The sequence below is a fragment of the Euleptes europaea genome, chromosome 19 (genome assembly GCF_029931775.1).
Source record: "Euleptes europaea isolate rEulEur1 chromosome 19, rEulEur1.hap1, whole genome shotgun sequence".
Classification (NCBI taxonomy): Eukaryota; Metazoa; Chordata; class Lepidosauria; order Squamata; family Sphaerodactylidae; genus Euleptes; species Euleptes europaea.
This window is the reverse complement of record NC_079330.1, coordinates 37363430-37379698: the sequence shown is the minus strand read 5'-3', so window position 1 is coordinate 37379698 and position 16269 is coordinate 37363430. Positions and strand designations below refer to the sequence as shown.

The window sequence follows — 16269 nt, the reverse complement described above, 5'->3', positions numbered from 1 at the left end:
GTAAAACTCGCTGGTACTCCAAATCTTTAACAAGCTGTTTTAAAGTGAAACTTTGACCTTTTCAATTCGGAAAAATTGTTAAGCTGATCATTGAACTATTCTCTGTTAACTGCAAGCCAGAGGGCCCTGTCTGACGACATGTATTTTACCAGCCTTATTTCAATGTAAATGTCTGGATTTTGGTTCTTGTAGGTTATCCGGGCTGTGTAACCGTGGTCTTGGAATTTTCTTTCCTGACGTTTCGCCAGCAACTGTGGCAGGCATCTTCAGAGTAGTAACACTGAAGGACAGTGTCTCTCAGTGTCAAGGGTGTAGGAAGAGTAATAGCACATTATCTTGATACTTACAGGACAATACTTTTGCAGGACAATACTCAGCTCAAACCCAACCCTTTCTGACTATATATTACTCTTCCTACACCCTTGACACTGAGAGACACTGTCCTTCAGTGTTACTACTCTGAAGATGCCTGCCACAGTTGCTGGCGAAACGTCAGGAAAGAAAATTCCAAGACCACGGTTACACAGCCCGGATAACCTACAAGAACCAATGAACTCTGACCGTGAAAGCTTTCGACAATATGTCTGGATTTTATTTACAAATGTAAACGTCTGGAACTCACCCCTGTTTCGACTTATTACATAGCCCTGCCTTCACAAAATTAAAAGAAACTTCACAGCCTTAACCATGGAGAAAAAACTACAGGAGATGTTTATTAAACAATCTGAGGCAACAGTTAAACAATTTGAACAGATGACAACACAGATGGCGCAATTGATTTCAATGGTGACTACTCTTGACCAATCTGCACAAGCTATCAATCAGAAGATGGATGCTGTCACGCAAGATATAAAAGACGTCAAGACCCGAATTATGACTATGAAGATGGAAAAAGATGTCAAGGATCAAATGATGATCATAAACACAGACAAGCAAGTAATGGATTCTTCTGTCAAAAAGGTTATGGAAGTACATGAGGATATAAAAAAGAAGATAGAAGAACAAGAAAGCAACCTGCTTGTGACAATGAAAACAGACATACAACTGATGGATTTCTTAGTTAAAAGAGCTGTGGAGGGTCATAAGGAAACAAAGAAAAAGATAGAAAGACAAGAAAAACAGACTGAAGCAACACAAACCAACCAGAATACAGTCAAGATGATGGTCAGAGAAAGCTGCCGAGAGAACAAAGAGATTTGGCTTTTACACCTGACTGATCCACTACAGATCCGGAAGGAAATATTAGATCATGGCTAAAGGTCTGGTTTGAATACAGGCATGGCTATTTACGGTATAAATTGAGATTTGGACATTACAAAATAAAATGGATTATACAGAAACTTTTTAAAAAAAATATTGAAGATGATGATATTTAGTATGATTCTCAATAGTATTTAAACTTTTTAAATTCATGTTACAATGGCTGCAAAATTGTTAGATGCAGCCAAAGGGAAAGGGATGGATGTTCCAGAAAAAAGGGGATTAGATTAAAATGTTAGAGCTGGAGGAGATGGAGACTAATTCTTGGGATAACGGGAGATTTGGATGAATTATAGTGAACATATATAATATCTGGGGAAAATGGAAGGTTACCTTTTACTCTGATCCGAAATGTTAAATTTTATTTGATATGAAATCTTAGTATGAGATTAATATTAGGATCAAAATACATCAACGATGGACAGTTGGAGGAGGGGGGAAGCCTATTTGTTTTATTTTCATTTCCAATCAAGACAACAATTGATGTATTTGTGACATTGATATTGTTTTTGAATTGTTGTTGATACTATGAAGAATTTATAGTTTTAAAAAACCAATAAAAATTTATTTTAAAAAAAATGATGTGGTCATGGCCACTCACTTTGGTGGCTTTAAAAGGAGGAGAAGAAGTCCATCTCTGGCTATTAGCCATCATTGCCAGATAGAGCCTCTGTGTGCAGATGCAGTGTATCCATGAATACAAGTCCTGGGGGCAACACTGTGGGCGGGCTTTGGCCTCTGCACCCTGCTTGAGAGCTTTCCAAGGCATCTGGTTGGCCATGGTAGGATGCTGGGCGAGACGGGCTTTTTGTGTGCCCCAGAGTGGGGATTCTCTGTTCTTGATGTTCTGGAAAGAGCGGCTGCAAATTGGCAGGTGCCAGTCACCTGATTGTATAACTTTATATTCTACCTAGGAAATAAAATAATGTTAAACATACTGGACTCCTTCAATTCAGGGCTCAGCTAAAATAAATTAAAATTCAACTTAAAAAAAACTGAAATCTGCAACATGCTTAGGGTAATTAGGTATATTAGCATAATTTCTCTTTTTATGCATACATTATTCTGTGATATATAATATTTTGCTTATTTTGGCCAGGATTCTAGTCCTCATGAGTGCAACAGAGATCTGTAAGGCAGTGGAACCTCACCTTCTGGCCACTGGTTTCTGAGTTTTCAGCAGGCCCCTTACACCCTTCCAAGTACATTTCCATAACCAAGAAGGCTAGGAGCTCACTTTCTTTTTAAAATGAAAGCTGGAACTCTTAGGGAATTGGATGATATGGCCATTCCCACATTCCCCAGTTCCGCGGCATGCACTGCCCTACCTCCATTTGGATTTTATGCTTTCCTGTTGATTTATGAGATCCTTTACCACAGGCTCCATAGACACTCTGCCTGGCTCTGGGCACACTTAATGCCAGTGTGAAACACATCAAGTGAAAGATGTTCCAAGCAAGCTTTGTGCACTGGCTAGAAAGCTACTCTTGCATGAAATCTTTAATGGTACAGTCATGAAGGAGGACTGTACCACCTCAGGAATTCAGAGAGAGGAGACACATAAGTATGTATCAATTGGGCAATTATATTATTTTTTAAAAAAAATCTAGGCCCTGATATTGTTAGCTTGTGTCTGGACTGCATCAGTTCAAATTGTGCATGCTCACATGATAAACATGAATATTTACAGTTTGCATGTTTTTGTCTCCCTTTGGGGCTGTATATGTTTTTAACTTTGTTAACCACTTTGTGCTGTGAAGAAGCAGAGTTGTGTGTGTGTGTTAAGTGTTGTCAAGTCAGTCCTGACTTACGGAGACCCCATGAACCAATGTCCGCCAAAACAGCCTATCATGAACAACATTGCTCAAGTCTTGCAGACTGAGGCCTGTGGCTTCCTTGATGGAGTCAGTCCACCTCATGTTGGGTCTTCTTCTTTTCCTGCTGCCTCCTACTTTTCCTAGCATGAGATTGCCTTTTCCAGTGTCTCTTTGTTCTCATAATGTGACCAAACATTCTTAAATAAATGGTGGAATGATTCTCCTAGCCTAAAAGCAACAAAAAATAGGGAGGATGGTTATAACCTATCCTTTTCTCTGATAGGCTACTTTTCTATATGCAGGATATTATTTTACAGCTAGGAGCAAACTCCCCAAATGCAGTCTGAAGTGGTACAGCCCAGACTAGGTTTTAATGAAATCGCGGCTGCAGATGAGATTACTGTGTGGGTGGCCTCAACGGGCAGGCAGGAGTCGCAGCAACCTTTGATCCCCCCATTGCTTCTCAGAGGATGACAGCACCCTTTTCCTGACATGGAAGGGGGTGTTCCTCCCAGCAGGCACCTCCCTGGGTCTGCATGACACTGCTTGGACTAGAGGGAGACCGGATTGCGTTTTTCACTTGTGGTGGCGTTGCTCTCCAGAGGGTTTCTGGCTGTACTGAATGTGTCATACTGGGCCGTTTCAGTAAGCAGGTCTGTGCATGTTGCGTAAGTCTCTGCCCCGTCAAGGGACATTCAGACAGTCCCCTCACTGTATTGCTGTACTGTCAGTTCCTGTGGGCTGTTGTTGTTTCCAAAATACATTTGGAGTAGATAAGGAAATGTGGCCTTCTGGGAGAAAATGCGACTTGCCTCTGCGGGGGGGGGGGGGGGAAGAGAGAGAGAGAAGAGGAGCCCCTGGCTCTGGTTGCAGGAAATTGCCTTCCACTGAGGCAGAACGTCAAGCCATCCAGACTGTGGCTCTCCAGGCAGAGAAAGGGATTTCCCAGCACAGAAGATTGTTTGGCAGGAGACGCCATCTGCAGCCCTCTGCTTGTGCGGGAGGTTCTCTGTACTGAACTCCTGCCGGTGCAACTCACATCTTCTTTGCCAGTCATGACCAGTCATAATGTTTTTATGCCAATAAAGGAATGATGATGATGAGGCAGCTGAATTTTCAACAGACTGTGCTATTGTTTGTCGGCTAGTTTGTGCAACTTCAGCAGGCTGCTCCAGTGTCCTCCTTCCTAAGGGTACACTACAGAGCCCCCCAGCATTTTGCATTTGTGTCTTCTCCTGCAGTCGCATGGAATTCTACCCTTCCCCATCCTGGCTACGCAGCTGCTCCACTTAGCAGACAACAGACAGTTAAAGCAGTCACAAATCATATCAATCAGTCCTCAATAAATGCTGTGTTTGAGGGAAAACCCCCATCATTCAGTGTTCATCTAAGTAATCCTTAGCTATGGTAAAGGGTTCCTGCACGTGTGCAGTTTAGCAAAAAAAACCCCAAAAGAACCCCACTGTAAACCTGTTCAGTAAGCATTTGAGGCGTTTGTTGCTAAACCAAACAGCCCCTGTGATTAGCATCTGTCACAGTCAAGCCAAGCATGTTCAACTGTCCCATGCAGGGTGAAATACGCGGCACCTCTGCTGCTGAGCCACGGCTCCTCCCCCCCCCCCTTGCCTGTTAGGAAATGTTCAAGAACTCCTTGCCAAAGGGATGGGATTGCATTGGGGAAAAGCAGGCTGTGAGTTTTCCTCAGGCTGCTGCGGGAGTGGAAGCAGCATCTAAGCAGTGCCTGTTCCCTCTAGGTGCCGACTGTTAATTTTGCTGCTATGGAGACTCTGTCCCTGGAGCACCAGATCCAGAGCGTGCAGAGACACATCGCCTTCCTGAAGAAGGAGCAGATGGGCCTCCTCCATGACCTGCACTTGGAGATCCTTCGGTTGCAGAAACACTGCACAGGTCAGTTCCTGACAGCGTGGCAGACTCTGTTTTCCTTGTTAGTACAGTTATCAGTCCTCAGAGCTGGAGGATATCCAGGCATCTACTGCACATCTACTGTATATTTTTTTTAATTGTTTCTTTTTATACAAGTTTCAAGTATATATTTTTTATTCTACATACATTGTTTGTGTACCGTACTTTTCTCATTCCCTTCCGTCCCTCCCATCCCCCTCCCTAGCCCCACACCGTCTCCTTATAATTTTTAGTCTCTTGATCCCAGCCACGGGCACAAAGTCTGGATCTTCCACCGAATGTCTTTTCTTCCTTCCGTTGATATCCATTCTAAGTAGGTCTTCCATCTACTCGTGATTTCTTGTCTTCCCATGAAGTCTTCTGGCGTATCATCTCGACGATATCCGACTGTATAAATTCAAACAGATAGTTGTGCCAGATTTCTATAGTCCATTTACTTTTATCCTTCCAACCCAGAGCTATTACTGCTTTGCTTGCTAATAACATAGCCTTGAATATGGCCTGATCCCTCTTGTTTACCCCTGAATCCCTTAGATTGTCTACAGTGCCAACACATGGAGCTTAGTCCTGGGAACATATGCGCTAATTGTGCTGGTGTTTTGTACCATTTTGTAAAAAATTTATGTTCCAATTCATTGAATTTAATCACTTTAATTTCCTCTAGACCTTTCATAATTTTACCTGCTGTGTTTTCTGATATCTGACCTTCCTTACACCAAGTTTTTTGTAAATATGATATTGTCTTGTCTTTATTTGATAACATTTTCCTGTAGATTTTTCCTGCCAATCCTTGTTTTGATTTTTGCATTTCTTTATATATTTCTTCCATTGGTTCCTCTGACCATATTTCCCCTTTTTCATTAAACATTTTAACCCTTCTATATAGGCCTGTTGTTTTTAGCCAGTGTTGTTTGCCTACCTCTTCTACTATCTCCTGTAAAGGTTTTAGGGTTCCTCCTCTGTACATATCTCCCAATCTATAATATCCTTTTGACCTTAGGGTTTCCCACCATTTACTTTCTCTCATTTCAGTGCGTATAGTCTCTAGCGGGGCCTATCTTGAAGTCCTTCCTAGCCATAAAGGTTGCCATTTATTCCATACCTCTAATGCTGTGCGTCTGGGTCCTATAGTTAATTTTAAATCTTTTGAGAAAATGCCAAATCTTCCTATGTCATTGTTAATTTTATTTTCAAATCTATCCCATTTCTGGTCACTTTCTTCTATCTCTTAATAATGACTTTAATTGAAATGCGGCGTAGTAGCTATTCAAATCTGGGGCTCCCCAACACAGTTCTGATCTAAGGCTATATACCAACCTTTTTTGAATTCTACATTTTTTGCTATCGAATATCCACCCTCTTATCATTCTATTCCAATGTTCTATTTTTTTTGTACTAATTCCTAGTGGTATCGTCTGAAATAGATACGTTAACTTAGGCACCCAGAACATTTTAGTACTTCTAATTCTAGAGGAGATTCCTAAATTTTTATTTCTCCATCTTTTCATATCCTTCTCTATCTTTCTCCATACATTATTATAATTGACCTCTGCTATTCTATTAATATTCTTTTGTAATATTATACCTAAGTATTTAAATTTTTTAGCTCCCAATCCTATATTTGTAATTTTATTACCGTAATCTCTTTTTTTTTCATCCCTATTCACATTGACATATATAATTTCTGATTTAGCCATATTGACTCTTAATCCTGAACACCTTTCAAAGTCTTCTAATATAATCTTTATTTCTTTTATTCCTTCTTTAGGGTTTGTCATAATAACCATGATATCATCAGCAAATAAATTAATTTTCATTTCTTCTTCCTTAGTCTTATAGCCTTCTATCCTTGCACTGTTTCTTATCCTTTCTGCTAGCTGTTCTATCGCTATGATAAATAGGAGTGGCGAAAGTGGGCATCCCTGACGAACACCTCTCTGGATCTGAAAGACTTTCGAGTGATCATTGTTAACCTTAACCACAGCTGTTCCATCCCTATGTAACTCTTGTATTGCATTTAGATAATGATTCCCTATTCCCTTTTTGCTCAAAACCTTCCACGGGTATTCTTGGGACAGAGTGTCAAAGGCTTTGAATACATCTAGTTTTAAGAGGGCCAATTTTTTTGGTTGGCCATGTTGCAGGACATTAATTATATTTCTGATAGGGTGTGCTATATTCCTGTATTTTACAAATCCATACTGGTCCTCTTTTATTATATTTGGGATGACCCTCTTTAGTCTATTTGCCAATATTTTTGCGAATATCTTATAGTCTTGGTTGAGAAGACTTATAGGTCTGTATGAACCTACCTCTTCTGGATCTTTCTGTGGTTTTAAAATCACTATAATTTCTGCTTGTCTCCATGAGTCTGGAGCTTTCTTGCCCTTCAAGACTTCATTAAACACCTCCTGAAGTTCTGGAGCTAGGATTTCTGCCATTTCCTTGTAGAATTCACTTGTAAACCCATCAAGACCTGGTGATTTGCCTTTTTTTAAGTCTTTGATAACATCTCTTATCTCTTGCAGTGTGATATCCTCTTCCAATTTAACTATCTCTGTCTCCTTCAATATTAAGTTAATGTTTTCTTCAAAACCTACTGTGTTCCTTTTCTTATATAATTTTTTATAAAAGGACTCAAACGCCTCCATAATTACTTTAGGGTTTTGTGATGATTGGTTATTTACTTTACTTTTGACTCTTTGTTTTTCCTTTCTATTTTTCAGATAATTAGCCAGTCTTTTTGCTGAGTTTATGCTATTTCTTTGGTATTCATTCCTCACCATAACATCCCTTTTCCATATTGTTGCCAGATCTAAAGCCTCTATCTGTTTTTCAAGTTCCGTAATTTGTCTCTGTATATTAGGGTTATATCTGTTTGTTTATTCTGTAATCTTACCAACTCCTGAATTTTAAGTTGTCTTTTTGAATACCACTCTCTTTTTATTATTCTTTTTTTTATGCAATATCCCCTTATCACTGCCTTTGCCGCATCCCATAAGGTATTAGTAGTGACGGATCCTCTGTTTTCCTCAAAATACAGCTTTATGCTCTTTCATATATTGTCTATCCTCTTCCTTAACCATTATTAGATTATTGTACCTCCAGTGACTTTTTTTTTGTTCTTGGTTTATCGCTATTTCAATACTTATTGGGGCATGGTCAGATATCAAAATTGGGTGAGTTATAATTCCTTTTATATTCATATTGCTGTTCTTTCCTAAGATTATGTAATCTATGCTTGATGCCGTTTTATGTCTACTAGATATGTGAGTGGGTTTGGGTTGTAAGCCCATAAGTTCATGTGCTTCTTTCAGACCCCATTCTCCCAAATTTATTGTTTTATCTTTTGTAATATTGATATTAAGATCTCCTGCTATAATAATTTCCCCTTCTGAAAATTATTTGGTTTTTTTAAAAATTCTATGTAAAACTTCTTTTGTCCTTTATTCGGGGCGTAAATATTTACTATTGTATACCATTTAAATTTCCAATTTAAATTTAACTAATAAGTATATACTGTCCCTATCTACTATTTTTTCTACTTCCACAGCTTTATATTTCTTGTGAATCAAGACTGCTACCCCTTTTGTCTTAGAATTACTTCTAGCTTCTGCTATTGACACCCAGGCCGTATCTTTTAAAAGCGGCTTCTTATCATTTTTTTTCTTTTGTGGTTCTTTCTGGAGCTCCTTCTATTCCAGTGAGATGGAGGAAGGGCAAGATCAGCTGTTTGCTTTGGGGAAGGAGGGCAGGAATACCAGTAAACACATTGAGGGCACTGTGGCACCCACGGGCATTGCTCTGGGGATCACTGTATTCCATTATACAGGGGATAGATGTAGGCTGGGCATTAGAGAACACTCACAAGCTCTAAATATTTGGCCAGCAAAAAACCTAAAACAGATTGGCTGTGTGTGGGTGGGGGGTGGGAATTGTAGAACTTGCCTTCCTGAAGAATTTGAAAGAATGATTGGAGGAGCATCTGCCGGGATTCTTTAGGTATATGTTTTCTCATCCCAGATCTCCTTTCTGGCTGGTAATTCAAACAAGGCGAGGTGAAAGAGCAATTTTGTTTTTAAAGCATGTTGATGCAGTTATATAATCAAGATGGTGGGACCCTTTGACTTGAATGCAATCCACTTAAAAATATTCTGTGAGTGAGTGAGAGAGAGAGAGAGAGAGAGAGAATCGAGCGTGCGCGCACACACACCACCATCTCAGCCAGGATGAAAACAAAGAATGCCTGTGAGCATTTTATTAATCTGACAATCCTGTGCCAGATCCAAGATCGTAGGAGGGAATGGATGTGGGGGTGGAGAGGCTCCTGTTAAAATCCTGCCTCTGTACTTTGCCCATCCAAAGAGGATTATTCTGCAGTCCTCAGTCTCGCCTCTGTCTTCGCTGCTGCTAACTGATCTCGTTTGTATCAGCGTGGGGAGGAGGATTAAGTGTACTTCCAGCTCAACTGCAGAATTGTATTTGAAAGAGACAGAGAGCTAGCATTAAATTTACTAACTGCTATTAAAAAGAAAGCAGCCAGCAACTGAAAACAAAAAGGGAAATTCCAGAAATAGGCTGGTTAAAAAAGCATGTGGGAAATAGCAGCTGGTTTGTTTTGGAATGCAAGGGTGTCAAACTATGGAATGGTCCTCCACTTGTGTGTGTGTGTGGAGGGTGACATGTGGATATGCCCCAGGGAAGATGGGGGCCCTGATGGTAGGTGGTGACTTTCTCCACCAAACCATGACAGGAGCCCATTAGATGGCCCCTGGCAGTGGACCCCCAACGATCCACATTTCATTTGTGAGGGTGTCCGCACCCTCATTGCTCCATGATCCCCATGTGCTTTGTGAAGGAGGGAATTAAAAAAAAAACTGTTGCTTCTTTCTCATGATCTGTGTGGCTTTAGGAAAGTATAAGACCATTCTCCTCTCCGATGGTCTCGCCTATGGCCAGTGTGAGATTCTTACTCTAATCCACAGATTCTTCAATGCAGCAACAAATGATGGGCATGGAGCTCTGTATGCACTTGTGGAACAGATTTTGTTGATGGGTGCAGGGAAGAAGGACACGTAAGTTTGGAGGGGTGAATTCAGGAAGTGTGAGCAATATTTTTGTGGGTTACTCAAGACACTGGGCTCCCCAGTGACTCCAATTCCAGACCAGGAAGCAAAAACAGGAAGTAAATATTCTGGGACACTAGTTGATATGTCCACAATTGCATTGCTTAGGCCAGAGAATGAGTCTGTGAGGCACTGAACCAGGCTTGGGTGGGGGTTGACTTTGATCAGGAGTTGTGTAGCACTGACTGGGGAACAGACTCCAACAAGCAGGTAGGGTGACGCTCTGAAGGTCTAGGACAGTTCCTGAAACAGCACACATGCATGCACCTTTTCAACGAGTAGGGTAGCAGGATGGTATTTTAGGAGAATGCCCAAGAAAGTTGCAAGTCATTGTCCCACGCAGAAAGTAGGTTCTAGGTAGCTGGTAAAGGAGCCTTTCCAAGACCGTGGAGAGCTGCCAGGAAAGACATGTAGTCCCGCAGGGGCAGTAGGTTCTCTGTGTGTGTGCTGTCAAGTCTCAGTTGACTTATGGCAGTCATGTCCAAAGTCCGGCCCGGGGGCCAATTGCGGCCCCTGGGCCGGTTTGATACGGCCCCCCAGCCTGTTTTGCAGAGAGAGAAAAGGAGGCGCGTGGGGGCTGTGCCTGTGCTTTGCATCCCCGACTGAGGGGGCGACGCTTGGGTGGAGGGTCGCCTCGATTGGCTGTCTCAGCCCCACCCCCCGAAATGAAGGCCAGCGAGTCTGAAACCCTATAGAGGCCACTTCCTTCTTACCCAGAGCCCGCGCATGGGGACACGGCCTTTGTTGTTCTGACGCATGGAAAAGCAGCAGCAGCTCCTCCCGAGTGGGTCAAGGGGGATCCTGAGGATGGGTTGGGGGGGACTCGAGGGTGGGAAAGGTGGTGGTGGGGGGCGGGGAAGGGAAATGCAAGGGAGATCAGAGGCTGGCCCCAATCCGGTAGAGGAAAGACACCCCCCAACACACACACAAGCACCGAAAAGCCTGGGAGTGGGGGGGCTGCTCCGTCTGGCTCTCCTCCTTCCTCTCTGCAGAGGTATGGGGGGGGGAGATGCAGCCCCTTCCCTGCATTGCGGAGGCCTTGCGAGGGATCCAGATTTGCAGGGTGGGTGGGAGGGAGGAAAGGAGACACTGGCTGGGTCTTGAGTGGTGGGGATTGTGAGTCAAGGAAAGGCAGGGGGAAGAGGGGGCTGGATTTGGGGGCGGAGAGTGTTTGGAGTCAGACCCCCAGCAGGTTCTCTCCAAGGCAAGTGGCTGCTTCGAAAGAAGGGATGGGGTGGGGGAAATAAATGACTCCTGGCATGTATCGTGTTTGTAAAGGAGGCGCGTTCAGACGGGGCCGAGTCTGCAGAGGACACCCGTGTTCATTCCGGAGGTCAAAGCCCCGAGCAGAGAGCAAAGAGGTCAGAAGGAAAAAAGAAGAGAAGAGTTGGTTTTTATATACCCACTTTCTCTACCACTTAAGGGTGGCTTACAATCGCCCTCCCCTTCCCCTCCCCACAACAGATACCCTGTGAGGTAGGTAAGGCTAAGAGAGCTGTGACTAGCCCAAGGTCACCCAGCTGGCTTCGTGTGTAGGAGCAGGAGAAACAAATCCAGCTCACCAGATGCCTCCACCGCTCATGTGGAGGAGTGGGGGAATCAGACCCAGTTCTCCAGATCAGACCCCACCGCTCCAAACCACCGCTCTTAACCACTACACCACACTGGCTCTCATGGGGAGAAAAACTCCACATTCCTCCCTGCACGGGAGATGTCAGAGTGTTTGAATCTTGGACTCCATGAGAATGAAAACCAGTTTATTTCCTGGCTCAGATGAAGGGAGGACAGAATACCCCCGGCATGGTTGAAGGGAGAGAGTTGACAGTCCCAGAGGGGCACATGAGCGGGGGACGGGGGAGGAAGAGTTCCTGCTCCCTCCCTACAGAAGGAAGTTTGGAGATTTAGAAGCTGGGGGGCATCCGGTGAGCTTAAAGGAGCTTTGGGGAAAGGAAGGAATGTAGCCATGGTTTTTGTGGTGCAGTCTGTGGTTATGGGCATAATAAGTATGCCGTTTGCAATAAACTTTGCATAAAATAGTTAATTTGCATTTAATTAAAAATGTCTGGCAAAATGGTCGGCCCTCACGCATGTTCACTTCATAAAATCTGGCTCTCTTTGAAAAAAGTTTGGACACCCCTGACTTATGGTGACCCCATAGGATTTTCATGGTAAGAGACACTCAGAGGTTGCTTGACATTGCCTGCCTCTGCGTGGGCTGAGAGAGTTTGGAGAGAACTGTGACTGGCCCAAGGTCACCCAGCAGGGTTCACTTGGAGGAGGAGTGGGGAATCAAACCTGGTTCTCCAGATTAGAGTTAGCCGCTCTTCATCACTACAACATGGTTTTACATAGTATAATTTCTCAGGACCTAGAAAAGCCATCTGTTACTGTCTTGTAATGGAAATCAGGCTTTGAGTAGCATGCAGCACCCAGGATAGCTCCCAGGGAAGGCCTATGTGGTTTTAATAATAAGCCCAAGATGCTTGCACTCTCAAATAAAGGTACTGGCCTGCTAAGCCCTGGCTTGGATGACCCAAGCTAGCCCGATTTCATCAGACCTCACAAAGCTAAGCAGGGCCGGTCCTGGTTAGCATTTGGAAGGGAAACTTCCAAGGAAGTCCAGGGTTGCTACACAGTGGTAGGCAATGGCAAACCACCTCTGTTTGTCTCTTGCCTTGATAACCCTATGGGATTGCCATAAATTGACTGCAGCTTGATGACACTTCCCACCATCACTGGCCTGGTGAATGTTTGCTCTCCTTCCACAGAGAGCTGGTGGGAATTTAAAAGTTTCACAGTCCCGGTTGAGCCCGACACCACAGTGTTGCTAAGAGACCTTCAAGTGTGCTATCCATGTTATTATATTTAGTTTGCCTTCCCTCAGGAGCTCAGAATCTTTTAATGTATGATAGGATTTTTAAATTAAAATGGACCATGGATTATTGTCTGGCGTAAATTATAGTTTCAGTAGTAAAATATTTTTATTTTTAACACAGTTTACTGTGACAGCCAAGTATGCAATTATATAGTCTCTCTTATGATCCTATAGTGGCAGGTGACCAGTGGTGTTCATTCATAACCATCCTTTGAAACACAGAGTTTGTCAAGTTGTCATTCTACAATGAAAATACTCTTTGAAACAGAAAAGAGAGCCACCTATGGTAGCTATAATTGCTGTTTAAAACTAGTCAGGTCGTGTTGATCCATTTAAAACCTTTGGGGCCTCTCTGAGAAATAAAAGTTCACTTGAGATATTGCCAGTGAGGAAGTATGAGACAGTACAAAAAGCAATTGCTGCTAAGTGGGTTGATTTCTTAAAAGAATTTTTGAATTTTTTTAAAAAAGAGAAAGGAGAAAGAATGCCGCATAAACTTTCAGTCTCGGAGGGGGGGAGGCGTGCATCCCGTCACTCCATGAAGCAAAATTGGAAGCCTTCCTCCCATGGAAGAGCCTCTCGGGTTGGATGAAGGATGACCGCCTCGAATTAAAGCCTCGCTGATTTCCAAAGGAGAGATTAACATTCCTGCTCCTGTGTTTACTGTAAGGAGGGAAATCCAAACCATAGAGAAACCTAAACAGCCCATTCGTACCTGAGGGAACGGGGGAAACACGACTCAGCAGACTGCATTTCAACTGATTTGGAAACAACAACAAAGAACCTGGTGTGTAACAAATAGATATCAAAATCAAACTCATTCTCCATTAACATTTCATATTCTCCAGATTTGGAGAAAGAATCAGGAGAGGTATGAATTGGGGATCCTCAAACATCTCTACAATTTAAAAAAACCTGAAAATTGGGCCAAGTTTGTCTCCTTGCTCCTCTCTTGTTTTAATCTATATCTGAACTATATGGCAACCAATTTCTCAGAGTCTTGTCATCACCCAAAGCTTGCATGTCGTAGCATCCCAATTCTACTCTGTGCCAACGATGCAGTTCTCCTGTCCCGCAGAAGAATTGGTTTGAAAAGATCCTTACAAACCTTTTCTGAGTACTGCTCTAGGGAAGATCTTAAAATAAACCATCACAAATCTAAGATTATGATCTTCTCTAAGAGGAGAAAAATGCCTCTGGATATTAGACGGCTTTGAGGTTGACCAAGTGAAGGAGTTTGTTTATCTTGGCATTCTTTTTTCCCATAACCTAAATTGGAATGCCCATCAAAAAGCAGTGTCCAACAAAATTAAACCTGGGGTTGGTGCTATTGTCAACTTTTTCCATACCAAAGGTGGCAAATATATTCCAGGGGCTATTCAGGTTTTCAATCTAAAAATTATTCCAATTGTTCTTTTTGGTGTTGCCATTTGGATAACTGTTGTAAATGAATCTATAGATCATCCATTGCTTCATTTTTTACGAAAACTCTTAAATTCCTCTTGATGTGTTGCTGGCAATACCGTTCGCTCCGAGTTTGGCCACATGTCGCTCGAAGCTAGGGCATGGTTGGCTGCCTTTAAGCTACAACTTAAGCTGTACTTTAGCACTGAGGGGCTCCTAGCTTCCCTGAAGCACGACCCTTTTAAATCCTCATGGCAAAAAATCTTAGATGAGATATTGTCATTGTTGGGCTTCTTGCAGGATATGTTATTAGATCTTGGAAAAACTGAAGCTTTCACCAAAATTAAAAAGTGCATTAAAGAGCTTGATTATAACAGCACTACTTTTCGTGCTCGCCATGTTTGTTCATCCCAGTTCTTCAAAATACCACCACCACATGGTTTGCCTGCTTATACTTATTATTTCACAACTCCTCGTCTTTCTAGAGCCTTTTGTTTAGCTAGACTGAATGCTAACCCCTCTATGGTTATGCAGGGCAGGATTTTGAATATACCATACCCAGACAGGACCTGTCCTTGCTCTCCTGGCTGTATCGATTCATTAGCTCATGCTGTCAGGACCGGACCGGCCTGAGAACGGAGTACTGTGGTTTGGCCAGGTGCTAATCCAAGGTCACAACTATTATGCTGTCATGCTAGTGTTTTGAGAGTTGTATGTGTTGTCTAACTTCTGTGGGAACTGAAGGGTTGCCCTAGCAACCAGAGGTGGCCTGACTTTGTAGCATTTGTTCTCTATATACGATCCTCTGTAGACTGCACCCCCATTAGAGTCCTAGTTTTCTGGCTTCTGCAACTTGTTATATATTTCCAAATAAACCAGCTTTCTTAGGATTTCCTGCCTATGGAGTCTGTTTATGGATTTGCCAACGAGCACAGAGCTTACATTAGGACTCTAATCTAAATTCACTTTTACTTCGGTGGTACCCTGGTGGGAGCCGGGGAAGGACCGTCGCGGAACCTCCAGCGGGAGCTTCTGTAGGAAGCGCGCCGCACACATCAGGAGGCTCATCGGTTGGCGGGACTGGTGGCGGCGCAGTGGCTTGTGTTGTCCAGAAAGGAGTCTGTGGGGTTGCGGCAGGCAGCGCAACGCGCCCGGGAGGAGGCCCGGTAGCTCGCGACTCTAGGGGAGGAGGCCCGGTTGGCGCAGGAAGACGCAACTCTGCTGACCCAGTTGGTCGCCCAGACAGGGGATTTGGAGGTCCTGTTGGGTGGGACTAGTATGTGTGCCCAGCAGTCCGCACCTCAATCCCTGATGGCGAAGGGGGTCACGGTCAGTGACCGTATCCAGCAGGACGCCGAGAATGCCGCCGCCAAGGCCGTCCTGAGTCTTATGGATCTACCGCCGGCAACGGCTACGGTGGAGGACGTCCAACAGGTCCTGGAGAAGGAGTTTGGACCGGCGTCCGCAGACCTGGCGCCTCAGGTCCTACCGCTGTTGGCGAATCGCGAGGAGCTACGGTTGTTATTGCATCAAGCAGCAGAGACACTGCTAACAGACGTGGCGGCGGCTCGAGCCACCGAGACCGAGGCGGCTCTAGCCAAGGCCGCCCAGGAGGACGCTGCCCCGCAGGCGGAAGCAGCTCGGGCGGCAGCGACTGGAGCAACAGCCAAGGGAACTGTCCCCTTGCAAGGACCAGGGTCGGTGGGGGGGGGACAAGTGGTTGTTTCTTTCGTTTTCCCCGTTTCGTGCCCTCCTGAGAGAGACCGTTCGTCAACAGAGGGCTACTCTCTGTTACGACCTCGTGCCGGACATCCGAGAATACCCGCAAGGGGAAGACTCGGACGACGATGAGATCGAAGACTGG

General features: G+C 43.8%; 1 protein-coding gene across 1 annotated transcript in view; it reads left to right on the top strand.

Annotated features, from left to right (window-relative positions):
• Positions 1 to 4835: 4835 nt before the first annotated feature.
• The window catches only part of CCDC92B (coiled-coil domain containing 92B), a 49980-nt gene continuing 38546 nt past the window's right edge, over positions 4836 to 16269 (top strand). The window contains exon 1 of the mRNA XM_056865412.1: positions 4836 to 4985. Within this exon, the coding sequence (XP_056721390.1) occupies positions 4856 to 4985 (130 nt within the window). The 5' untranslated portion in view covers positions 4836 to 4855. The remainder of the gene's footprint in view (positions 4986 to 16269) is intronic.